General features: G+C 43.1%; 1 protein-coding gene across 1 annotated transcript in view; it reads right to left on the reverse strand.

Annotated features, from left to right (window-relative positions):
* LOC141257813 (pecanex-like protein 2) overlaps positions 1-13460 on the reverse strand; it is a 1433759-nt gene that overhangs the window by 767904 nt on the left and 652395 nt on the right. Inside the window, exon 16 of the mRNA XM_073672817.1 lies at positions 13096-13198. Coding sequence (XP_073528918.1) covers positions 13096-13198 — 103 coding nt within the window. The remainder of the gene's footprint in view (positions 1-13095; positions 13199-13460) is intronic.

A 13460-nucleotide genomic window follows, 5' to 3' on the forward strand; every position in this document is an offset into this window, starting at 1 on the left:
AAAGGAGAACACCCAGCAGAAGAGGATGTATAGTTGTTAAGAGCAAATTCAGCGAGTGGCAGAAACTCAGACCACCCCTCTTGATTGTCTGCCACAAAAGAACGCAAAAACTGTTCAACATCCTGGTTCTTTCTTTCTGTCTGTCCATTAGACTCAGGATGATACCCAGATGAAAATGACAAATGGACTCCCTACCTGTCACAAAAAGCACGCCAAAAGCGAGCCACAAACTGAGGTCCCCTATCAGAAACAATGTCGGTGGGAACGCCATGGAGTCTGACAATTTTCTTAACAAACGCCTTAGCGAGTGTCTTAGCGCAGGGTAGTTTAATGAAAGGAACCAAATGACACATCTTGCTAAAACGGTCCACGACCACCCAGATGACAGTGAAACCCTCGGACACAGGAAGGTCAGTAATAAAATCCATTGCCAGATGCGTCCAAGGTGCACTAGGAACCTCCAGAGGGCAAAGCAACCCCGCAGCAGGGGTATGCGAAGCCTTTGACCTAGCACACACCGTACATTGACGCACCCACTTGATGACATAAGTCACAGTTTTTGGTCTCCTGGGTGGCAGAAGAAAAAGTCTCTTAGTCTCAGAAATTCCTGGATGACCTGCCAACCGAGACTCATGATATTCCACAAACAAATCTTTCCTAAAGGTTCTAGGCACAAACAAACTCCCATGGGGAGTGTTAGATGGGGCATCCTCCTGGGCTTTCAGAATCCCATCTTCCAAAATGGAGTCCAATGCTGCTACCACAACTCCTTCCTGTAAAATGCTCTCCTCCTCCTCGGTACCAACCATGGGAGAAAAACTGCGAGATAAAGCATCGGCTTTAACATTCTTGGTACCAGGGATGTAAGTAACAGAAAAATTAAACCGAGAAAAAAAAAGTGCCCACCTAGCCTGACGGGCATTCAAGCTCTTGGCAGCATCCAGATAAATCAAATTTTTATGATCAGTGAAAACCTGAACCGGAAATTTAGCACCTTCCAAGAAATGCCGCCAATGTTCAAACACGAGTTTAATAGCCAGCAATTCCCGATTACCAACATCGTAATTAAGTTCGGTTTCTGAAAATTTTTTCGAAAAAAAACCACAGGTATGTACTCCATCCTTGTTCTCCTGAGACAAAACCGCACCGACCCCCACCGAAGAAGCATCAACCTCGACCAAAAAAGGCTTGGTCTCATCAGGCTGCATAAGGATAGGGGCAGAACTGAACCTCTCCTTGAGATACACAAAAGCTTCAATGGCCTCAGTAGTCCACTTCGCACCTTTCCTGGTGAGATCGGTCAGCGGCTTAACAATTAAAGAAAAATTCTTAATGAATTTTCTGTAATAATTGGCAAAACCCAAAAATCTCTGTATCGATTTCAAACCAATAGGCCTAGGCCATTCCTGCACAGCCTGAACCTTCACCGGGTCCATCTCAAAGCCCTCGCTGGAGATAATGTAGCCCAAAAAACTAATTCTCTGCACAGCGAACTCACATTTCTCCACCTTAGAAAAAAGTGAATTGTCACTTAATAACTGCAATACCTCACGTACGCTCTGCCAATGAGACTCCAGATCTGGCGAATAAATCAAAATGTCATCCAAATACACAGCCACATTCTTACCATTCAAAGGTCTCAGGATGTCATTAATAAGGTTCTGAAAAAATGCGGGTGCATTGGTAAGACCAAAAGGCATCATCAGATTCTCAAAATGACCTACCGGAGTGTTAAAAGCAGTTTTGCATTCATCACCCTCCTTTATTCATAACAAATTGTATGCCCCCGGAGATCAATTTTAGAGAACCACTTGGCCCCCACTAACTGGTTAAACAAGTCAGGAATTAACGGCAATGGGTAGGAATTGCGTAGGTAATTTTATTAATTTTGCAAAAGTCCAGACATGGACATAAACCGCCGTCCTTTTTTTTACAAAAAAAAATCCAACTGCCACAGGTGACTTAGAAGGTCTAATGTGACCAGCAGCCAAGCTCGTCAGTATGTATTCCTCCAAGGACTTTCTCTCAGGGATAGTCAGATTAAATAAGCGACTCTTGGGAAGAGTAGCTCCAGGAACAAACTCAATGGTGCAATCATAGTCCCTATGAGGAGGTAAAACTTACGACTCCTCCTCTGAAAAAAAACTTCCAAAAATCCTGAATAGGTACAGGTAATTCCCCTTTTTCCACAGCCACAATGCGACCGTTACAACACTTATCATAGCACTTAGGACTCCATGACTTAATCTCATTAGTAGACCAGTCCAGTAAAGGATTGTGCAGTTTTAACCAAGGCAAGCCTAAAACTACTGGAGAAGGTAAATTATTTAATACCACCAAATCCAAATTTTCCTGGTGAATACCATTGATAGTGAGGGGAAATTCAGCAACCTTGTGAGTAATACATTTCAAAGGAGTGTTGTCAATAGCAATCACAGAAATAGGTGATGACAAAGGTTTGGATTCCAATTTAAGTTTTTCCAAAAAACCCTTATCAATCACATTAAGTGTTGAACCACAATCCACAAATACCTGAAATTCAATCAAATCTTCCTGCAATAAGGTACTCCCTGAAAGAAATACTCCCTTAGAATTCAAACAAGCAATAAGGGTGTAACTGACCTTTTTTTTTTCTTTGCTTAAACGAAGCTCACAGTTCTTAATTAAAAGGTCAGATTTACCACAGTAAAAACACAATCCCTTGGAAAGCCTGCGGTCTCTTTCCTGAGAGCGGAGTGACATCGCCCCAACCTCCATCGGTTCTCCGCCATCCGAGCAGACCCTCTGAGGACTAGGAGCTGTCATTGCAGGAATTTTCTCATCATTAACCCTGGCACGCAGTCTCCTGTCCACACGTATAGCTAATTGCATGGCCTCTTGCAATGTTACAGGTGCAGGAAATGCAATCAGCAGATCTTTAACCCTTTCACTTAGACCGCCAAGAAACGAACATTTTAACGCCGAATCATTCCATTTCACTTCTGAAGACCACCTTCTGAAGTGTGTACAATAATTTTCAACATCACCTGACCCCTGCTTCAAATATCTCAGTTCTGTCTCAGCAGATGAGACTCGATCAGGATCGTCATACAATAACCCCATAGCAGAAAAAAAATCCTCCACTGATCTAAAACACGGATCATTAGGTTGGAGAGAAAAGGCCCACCCCTGTGGTTCCTTGCGCAAAAGTGACATGATAAACCCAATGCGCTGTGATTCATTCCCAGAGGACCTGGGTATCAAAAGAAAATATAATAAACAAGCATTTTTAAAGGAAAAAAAATCTTGTTGTTTACCATCAAAAATATCAGGCAGTCCTACCTTTGGTTCCACAAAATGCGCTCCAGGACAGCTACTCACGTGTTGCTGGAGATCGGCCACCTCTAGAGACAATCCCTGCAGGCGTTGAGCCAACTCTTGAACAGACACCATACTGATCCCAGGATTTCTTTCCAAGTTTAGTTTGGGCTGGACTTACTGTTAAGATCTGCTACAAGAACTAAGTACCCTATATTTAATATGCAACTTTGCTTTACATTTATATATAATGATGGTAGGGTATGAGATATATTTTTTGTCTTTTGTAGGTTTTGTTTCTTTTTGCTAGCGTGAAGATGCTCCTATTTCTTGCATGTGTACCATCTTAGACCTCAGTTCACATTGCTTGTTTTTTTGTCTTGTTTGCATTCTGTGCAAAGTAAGGGTGTGGCATCCCCTTTGTTGAGCTGATTAGTATATATGTAGCTTACCACGGGCCTAGGTGGTCTGAAGTTGGGACCCAGTCCTATTTGTCTACCCTTTTATATGCATTACTTCAACTTTGATATACAGTAAGGCTTTTAATATAGACAGTGTAGGTACCGTCCCAATTTAGGGTCACCTTGTCGCTGGTGGGACGGCTTGTATACTTTTTTTGATCAAAAATAGTTCACTAAGTACCCTATATTTAATATGCAACTTTGCTTTACATTTATATATAATGATGGTAGGGTATGAGATATATTTTTTGTCTTTTGTAGGTTTTGCTTCTTTTTGCTAGTGTGAAGATGCTCCTATTTCTTGCATGTGTACCATCTTAGACCTCAGTTCACATTGCTTGGTTTTTTGTCTTGTTTGCATTCTGTGCAAAGTAAGGGTGTGGCATCCCCTTTGTTGAGCTGATTAGTATATATGTAGCTTACCACGGGCCTAGGTGGTCTGAAGTTGGGACCCAGTCCTATTTGTCTACCCTTTTATATGCATTACTTCAACTTTGATATACAGTAAGGTTTTTAATATAGACAGTGTAGGTACCGTCCCAATTTAGGGTCACCTTGTCGCTGGTGGGACGGCTTGTATACTTTTTTTGATCAAAAATAGTTCACTAAGTACCCTATATTTAATATGCAACTTTGCTTTACATTTATATATAATGATGGTAGGGTATGAGATATATTTTTTGTCTTTTGTATGTTTTGCTTCTTTTTGCTAGTGTGAAGATGCTCCTATTTCTTGCATGTGTACCATCTTAGACCTCAGTTCACATTGCTTGGTTACAAGAACTAAGGAAAGAAAGGGAATCTGTCCCTACAATAAGACTAAGCTAATTCCCTACAATGCAGCGGGCGACCTGTTCCTTGTGAACAGACCCGACTTCATCCTCAGCTAGTCTGAACGCAGACCTATAGAATAAAGGGAGGGGTCCCTAAAAGAACTAAGGACTGGGACAAAATTGGACACCTCCTAGCAGATGTTGTAGCGGAGCAAAAGACAAACAGACAAAAAGTACATAGAGGTCCAAAGGACCAAACGAACTAGAGTTAGGTACAAAAGCACCTGGCTAGATAGAGAGTCAAATAACACTGAAGTTCAGCAAAGCCAGAAGGGTGGAGCTGGAATAAATAGGCAGCAGGTCACGTGACCAAAATAGAAAAAAACTAACAGGAGAGTTCTAACAGCAGCACTTGCAAGTGCCAGCTCACCAACTGGTGTGTTATGTGACCAGAACTCCACATTACATGTTGGCAAGGCTTTGTAAGCAGCAGAGGGCAGCATTTTAATACCAGCTCCAATACGCCCATCTATATTCCGGTCAGCCTCCGCACATTACAAAACCAAACTTTGAGGAATCAACCAAGATGGTGAGCAGCGATGACGCCATAATCAGTGTAAAAATCCCACTTCTGTGTCTACTCAAACGCTCTCTGCTCACAAATATTGCATGTGGACCAGGAGGAGATGGAGGAAAAAAGTATAGAGTGTTATACTACCCAGCCTCATCTCATCTTCTCAGCGTGGATTGGGTAATAATGAGGAGGAGTCTGAGGAGGAGGAGATGGACAGCCATCTTTCTGGTGGGGACAGGGAAGTCTTGCCGGTTATGAATCTGGCACACATGGTTGACTTTATGTCCCGCTGTCTTTCCCATGACCCTCGCGTTAAACGCATTTTGGCAAACACTGATTACTGGCTGTTCACCCTTCTCAACTCACCCTACAAGGAGAATTTTCCATCTCTCCTTCCTGTAGCTGAGAGGGCTAGTAAAATGGTGCAATACCAGAAGGCCCTAGTCGAAAACTTAAAGCGCACCTGTCAGCAGGATTGTTCCCAGTAAACTACAAACACTGGCAGGTGGGCGACGTTGATGCGCCTTTTCTGGGGCGGCTGATGGTAGATGTTATTAGCTTCGTAGGGAGCCAGGATCCATGCCACCTTTCCTGGCTATTAATATCAGCCCACAGCTGTCTGGTTAGCCTTTGCTGGTTAGATTTTTTTTGGAAACCCTATGTAAATTTTTTTCTGGGGTCCCTTTGTAAACTAGCCAGTAAAGGCAAACCAAACAGTTGTGAACTGTTATTAATAGCCAGGGAACATTTGGGAGTAATGGCCCCTTCCTAGGCTATTAATATCAGCCCGCAGCTGTCTGTTTAGCCTTTGTCGGTTAGATTTTATAGGGGGACCCTACATCAATTTTTCTTTTTTTTCTGGGGTGTCCCTGTAATCTCATCTCCCCCCATCTAACCTATCAATCAAAGTCAATGGCTGCCCAATCTCCCCTGTCCCACAAGCTCACTGCCTTGGGGTAACCCATGATCTCTCACTCAAACCTTAAATCCAAGCCCTTTCCACTTCCTGCTGACTCCAACTCAAAAATATCTCCCGGATCCGCACATTGCTCAATCAAGAATCTGTAAAAACACTAGTGCATGCCCTCATCATCTCACGCCTTAACTACTGCAACCTCCTGCTTTGTGGCCTCCCCTCTAACACTCTCGCACCACTAAAACCTATCCTAAACTCTGCTGCCTGACTAATCCACCTGTCCCCCGTTATTCCCCAGGCCCCTGCTGTTAGAACCCTCCTGTTAGTTTTTTCTATCTTGTGTTTTGCGGTCACGTGACCATCTGCCTATATATTCCAGCTTCGCCCTTCTGATTTTGCTGGACTTCAGTGTTGTTTGACTGTTTTGCTAGCCTGGTGCTTCGGTGCCTATCTCTGTCAGTTTGCTTGGTCCTCTGGGACCTCTAGTACTTTTTGTCAGTTTGTCTTTTGTGTTCTACAACAATTTCTGTTTAGAAGGTGTCCCATTTTTGTCCCAGTCCTTAGTTCTTTAGTGACCCCTCCCTTAATTCTATAGGTCTTCGTTCAGACTAGCCAAGGACGAAGGCGGCTCTGTTCACTAGGAACAGGCAGCCCGCTACATCGTAGGGATTCAGCTTAGTCTTATTGTAGGGACAGCTTTCCCCTATCTTTCCTTAGTTCTTGTTGCAGTTCATAACAGTAAGTCCAGCCCAAAAAACTTAAAGGAAAGAAATTCGGGGATCAGTATGGTTTCCGTCCAGGATTTTGCTCAACGCCTGCAGGGATTGTCTCTGGAGGTGGCCGAACTTCAGCAACACGTGAGTAGCTGTCCTGGAGCGATTTTGTCAAACCGAAGGTAGGACTGCCTGATGTTTTTATGGTAAGCAGCAAGATTTTTTTTCCTTTAAAAATGCTTGTTTGTTATATTTTCGTTTGAGACCAAGATCCTCTGGGAATGAATCACAGCGCATTGGTTTTATTATGTCACTTTTGCGCAAAGAACCACAGGGTTGGGCCTTTTCTCTCCAGCCTAATGATCCATGTTTAAGTTCTGTGGAAGAATTTTTTTCTGCTATGGGGCTATTATATGACGATCCTGATCGAATCTCATCTGCTGAATCAGAACTCAGGCGTTTGAATCAGGGGTCAGATGATGTTGAAAATTATTGCACACACTTCAGGAGATGGGCCTCAGAAGGTAAATGGAATGATTCTGCGCTGAGATGTTTATTTATTGCTGGTCTGAGTGAAAGGGTTAAGGATTTGCTAATTGCATTCCCTGCACCTGATACTCTGCAGGAAGCTATGCAGTTAGCTGTTCGTGTGGACAGGAGACTGAGTTCCAGGGTGAATGATGTAAAAACTCCTGTAACGACAGGACCTAGTTCCCAGAAATTATGCTCTGACAGCGGAGAACCAATGGAGGTGGGGGCAATGTCACTCCGCTCTCAGGAAAGAGACCGGAGATTTGCCGAGGGTTTATGTCTTTATTGTGATAAAGCTGATCATTTGATTAAGTATTGTGAGCGTCGTTTAAGTAAAGAAAAAAAAAAGGTCAGTTACGCCCGTATAGCTTGTTTACTCTCTGCAGGAGTATTTCTTTCTGGGAGTACTACTCTGCAGGGAGATTTGATTGAATTTCACGGCTTTGTGGATTGTGGTTCAACATTTAATGTGATTGATAAGGGTTTTTGAAAACCTTAAATTGAAATCCAAACCTTTGTCATCACCTATTTCTGTGGTTGCAATTGATAACACTCCTTTGAAATGTATTACTCACAAGACTGCTGCATTTTCCCTCACTATCAATGGAGTTCACAAAGAATTTTTGAACTTGGTTGTTTTGGATAATTTGCTCTCTCCAGTTGTTCTAGGATTGCCTTGGTTAAAACTGCACAATCCTTTATTGGACTGGTCTACTAATGTGATTAAGTCTTGGAGACCGAGGTGCTATGATAAATGCTGTAATGGTCGCATTGCGGCTGTGGAAAAAGGGGAATTACCTGTACCTATTCAGGATATTTGGAGGGTTTATCGGAGGAGGAGTCGCAAGTTTTACCTCCTCATAGGGATTATGATTGCGCCATTGAGTTTGTTCCGGGAGCTACTCTTCCCAAAAGTCGCTTGTTTAATCTGACTATCCCTGAAAGAAAGGCTTTTGAGGAGTACATAGAGACTAGCCTGGCTGCTGGTCACATTAGACCTTCTAAGTTGCCTGTGGCAGTTGGATTCTTCTTTGTTAAAAAAAAAAGGACGGCGGTTTACGTCCATGTCTGGATTTTCGTGAAATTAATAAGATTACCGTACGCAATTCCTACCCATTGCCGTTAATTCCTGACTTGTTTAACCAGTTAGTGGGAGCCAAGTGGTTCTCCAAAATTGATCTCCAGGGTGTATACAATTTGTTACGAGTGAAGGAGGGTGATGAATGGAAAACTGCTTTTAACACTCCGGTAGGTCATTTTGAGAATCTGGTGATGCCTTTTGGTCTTACCAATGCACTTGCATTTTTTCAGAACCTTATTAATGACATCCTGAGACCTTTGATTGGTAAGAATGTGGTTGTGTATTTGGATGACATTTTGATTTATTCGCCAGATCTGGAGTCCCATTGGCAGAGTGTACGTGAAGTTTTGCAGTTATTGAGTGATAATTCACTTTTTGCTAAACTGGAGAAATGTGAGTTCGCTGTGCAGAAAATTAGTTTTTTGGGCTACATTGTCTCCAGCGAGGGCTTTGAGATGGACCCTGTGAAGGTTCAGGCTGTGCAGGAATGCCCTAGGCCTATTGGTTTGAAATCTATACAGAAATTTTTGGGTTTTGCCAATTATTACAGGAAATTCATTAAGAATTTTTCTGTAATTGTTAAACCTTTTACCCATCTCACCAAGAAAGGTGCGAATACGGCCCAGTGGACTACTGAGGCCATTGAAGCGTTTCAGTATTTCAAAGAGAGGTTCAGTTCTGCCCCTATCCTTATGCAGCCTGATGAGACCAAGCCTTTTTTGGTCGAGGTCGATGCTTCATCGGTGGGGGTCAGAGCAGTTTTGTCTCAGGAGAACAAGGGTGGAGTGCATCCTTGTGCCTTCTTTTCGAAGAAATTTTCGGAAACCAAACTGAATTATGATGTTGGAAATTGGGAGTTGCTGGCTATTAAACTTGCGTTTGAACATTGGCGTCATTTTTTGGAAGGCGCTAGATTTCCTATTCAGGTTTTCACAGATCATAAGAATTTGATCTATCTGGATGCTGCTAAGCGCTTGAATGCCCGCCAAGCTAGGTGGGCACTTTTTTTTTCTCGGTTTCATTTTTCTGTTACCTATATCCCTGGTACTAAGAATGTTAAAGCCGATGCTTTATCTCGCAGCTTCTCTCCTACGGTCGGTGCCGAGGAGGAGGAGAGCATTTTACAGAAAGGAGTTGTGGTGGCGGCTTTGGACTCCGTTTTGGAAAATGGGATTCTGAAAGCTCAAGATGATGCTCCATCTAACACTCCCCATGGGAGGTTGTTCGTGCCTAGAGCCTTTAGGAGAGATTTGTTTGTGGAGTGTCATGAGTCTCGGTTGGCAGGTCATCCAGGAATTTCGGAAACTAAGAGACTTATCAGTCGCAGTTTTTGGTGGCTTGGATGGCAGAAAGAAGTCATCAAGTGGGTGAGTCAATGTACTGTGTGTGCTAGGTCAAAGGCTTCACATACTCCTGCTGCGGGGTTGCTTTGCCCTCTGGAAGTTCCTAGTGCGCCTTGGACGCATCTCACAATGGATTTTATTACTGATCTTCCTTTGTCCGAGGGTTTTACTGTCATCTGGGTGGTCGTGGACCGTTTTAGTAAGATGTGTCACTTAGTTCCTATCATTAAGTTGCCCTGCGCCAAGACACTCGCTAAGGCGTTTGTTAAGGAGATTGTCAAACTCCATGGCGTTCCCACAGATATTGTTTCTGATAGAGGACCTCAGTTTGTGGCTCGCTTTTGGCGTGCTTTTTGTGACAGGTTGAGAGTCCATTTGTCATTTTTGTCTGGTTATCATCCTGAGTCTAATGGACAGACTGAAAGAAAGAACCAGGATGTTGAACAGTTTTTGCGTTGTTTTGTGGCAGACAATCAAGAGGTGTGGTCTGAGTTTCTGCCTCTCGCAGAATTTGCTCTTAACAATCATACATCCTCCTCTGCTGGGTGTTCTCCTTTTTTTTGTTGTACTGGGAGACATCCCATCCGTCTTTTGGTTCGTTCTCCAAATTAGGGTCGGCGGTGCCGGAGGAGGAGAATTTTTCCGGTGATTTGGAGAGAGTTTGGACTGACGTACGTTGTAACCTTCAAGAGGCTAACAAAAAGTCCAAGATGTATTTTAACAGGAAACGTAAAGACGTTTTGTTTACTGTGGGTGACATGGTTTGGTTGTCCTCGAAGAACCTGCGGTTGAGGATTCCCTCTAAAAAAAACTGGGTCCTAAGTTTGTGGGTCCATTTAAAGTGCTTCAAGTTGTTAACCAGTCTCCTGTTAGGTTGGATGTTCCTACTTCCTGGAAGATTAATCCTGTGTTTCATGTTTCCTAGTTGAAAAAGGCTTACGTATCTGATAGGGACGCCACTGTCACAGTTTCCCCTGTGGTGGAAGACGGCAAATTTGAAATTTCGCGTATCTTGAATTCTAGATGGCATAGAGGGAGATTACAGTATCCTGTCTCCTGGAAGCGTTCCGGTCAACTCCTGGGTAAGGACGGATGATGTCTCTGCTCCTAGGCTTGTTAAAGCTTTCCACAGGAGGTTTCCGGATAGGCCTGGGCCTGGAGGATCCGGAGGATCCTCATAAAAGAGGGGGTACTGTTAGAACCCTCCTGTTAGTTTTTTCCATCTTGTGTTTTGCGGTCACGTGACCATCTGCCTATATATTCCAGCTCCGTCCTTCTGGTTTTGCTGGACTTCAGTGTTGTTTGACTGTTTTGCTAGCCTGGTGCTTCGGTGCCTATCTCTGTCAGTTTGCTTGGTCCTCTGGGACCTCTAGTACTTTTTGTCAGTTTGTCTTTTGTGTTCTACAACAATTTCTGTTTAGGAGGTGTCCCATTTTTGTCCCAGTCCTTAGTTCTTTAGGGACCCCTCCCTTAATTCTATAGGTCTTTGTTCAGACTAGCCGAGGACGAAGGCGGGTCTGTTCACTAGGAACAGGCAGCCCGCTACATCGTAGAGATTCAGCTTAGTCTTATTGTAGGGACAGCTTTCCCCTATCTTTCCTTAGTTCTTGTTGCAGTTCATAACACCTGCTTCACTGGTTCCTCATTGCCCAGAGACTCTAACAAATAGGCAATCCCTGAATGTGTCACAGCTGTCTAACAGCTGTGACAGCTGTTAGACAGCTGTGACACATGCCGCCGTGGCGGCACTAATATAGATGCCAAGCACGCCGCAAATACTTGGCGAGCACTCGAGCGTGCTCACCAAAAGGGATAACAATACATGCTCGCTCAACACTAAAAGCCATCCACAACCTGTCTCCTCCATACATCTGTGACCTAGTCTCCCGGTACTTACCTGCACACAACCTCCGATCCTCACAAGATCTCCTTCTCTACTCCCCTCTTATCTCCTCTTCCCACAATCGCATACAAGATTTCTCCCATGCATTCCCCCCTACTCTGGAACTCTGTACCCCAACATATCAGGCTCTCGCCTACCATGGAAATTTTCAAAAGGAACCTGAAGACTTACTTCTTCCGACAAGCATACAACCTGCAGTAACCCTTGCTCCACCATATCGCTGCATGACCAGCTCTACCCTCACCTACTGAATCCTCATCCATCCCTTGTAGATTGTGAGCCCTTGCTGACAGTGTCCTCTCTCCTCCTGTACCAGTCATGACTCGTTTTTGTTCAAGATTATTGTATATGTTTTTGCTATGTATACTCCCTTTTTCATATGTAATGCGCCATTGAATAAATGGCGCTATAATAATAAATAATAACAATCTGGCCAGTGCCCACGATCAGCAATAGCAGCACTTTGGACGCAGCTTACCTGTGCTGCGTCGTACAGTTCAAGCACAGTGGATGAGATTTATAGAAATTATATGCCCACTGTGCTTGTTTTTTGACGCTGCATAAACTCACTCGCGGTGTGGGTTTACAAGCCGCAGCATATCAATTTCTGCAGTGGAGACTACACTACACCTGCATCCAAAGCGCTGTTGGTTCCAGATCATGGGCGCGTTCCCTAAAGGCTAACCAAACAGCTGTGAGCTGTTTTTAATAGCCAGTGAACATGTTGGCCTAACAGCCTCTTCCTAGGCTAAAAATACCAACCCTCATTGACCCCAGAAATGGCACCTCATATTTGAAGTGCCAATTCTGGCACTTAGCCCAAGCTCTTCCTGATACCTTGGTGCAGTTGCATCAGGGTAATGGGATTATGTAATGGGATTAAGTAATGGGTTTAGGTGTTGCTGACACTAAGCCCTAGGTTTAGTAATGAAGAGGTGTCAGCAAAACAACCTCATTACTAAACCTGTAAGTAAAGACATAAATAAACACACACACCAAGAATAAAACACTTTATTTTAAATAAAATAGACACATTATTTAATCATTTAAATTAACCCAATATACTCACCTCAGGTTTGACGGTAATCTAAGGGTTAAAGCGATGTCCCACGTTTCTTTATTCAAATATCTTTATTTAGCTCCAATTAGCATTCATTGCTGTACAAGAAACGCTTAAAAAAACACATGCAAAAACGCACGTTTTTTCCGCAGTATGTTTGCTGCCAAGAGATGTTGAAGAAATGTCTGCAATCAAATTCCCAACGTTAGCACATACCCTAAAGGTAACAGTGTCAAATATTATAGAATCCACATAAAACTGCTAAATAGCAGAAAGCTAGCAACATGCTATTCTCAACAAAAAGGAGCAATGCCTTTGTATCTAAATGGGCCCCTTAACCTTTGGGCCCCATAACTGCGGCTATGGGTGCTGCAGTGATTATAGATATAAAAGAAACTCATATTGATGAATAAAGACACACATTTAGCATAAAAAATATTTACCAAAGAGCTTTTCATCTTTCCCGGTAAAGGATCTTCACAATTTGTAGAACTTATCAAGTTTTCATGAATTCGTTTGGGAAAACATTTGTAGCTAATAAAGGACCTAAAATTCAAGAAAAAAAAAGAAAAGAAAAAAAGGGTATGTTCACCATGTATAATCAAGTTTTTATATTCAAAATTTTGTGCACTAATTAATTACATATTATATGGCTGTTGGAGATCTATATATATTTAAAAGATGACCTGGTATCTGCCTGCAGTTGCTTCTAAAGGAAACATGGAGGCTTAGAGCAAGGGTAGGCAATTAATTTACCCAAGGGGCCACATGAGAGACCATGGCTGTTGTGGAGGGCCATACCAATAGG

The sequence above is a fragment of the Phyllobates terribilis genome, unplaced genomic scaffold (genome assembly GCF_046119375.1).
Source record: "Phyllobates terribilis strain yellow unplaced genomic scaffold, ASM4611937v1 Scaffold_3__8_contigs__length_932513732, whole genome shotgun sequence".
NCBI classification, from domain to species: domain Eukaryota; kingdom Metazoa; phylum Chordata; class Amphibia; order Anura; family Dendrobatidae; genus Phyllobates; species Phyllobates terribilis.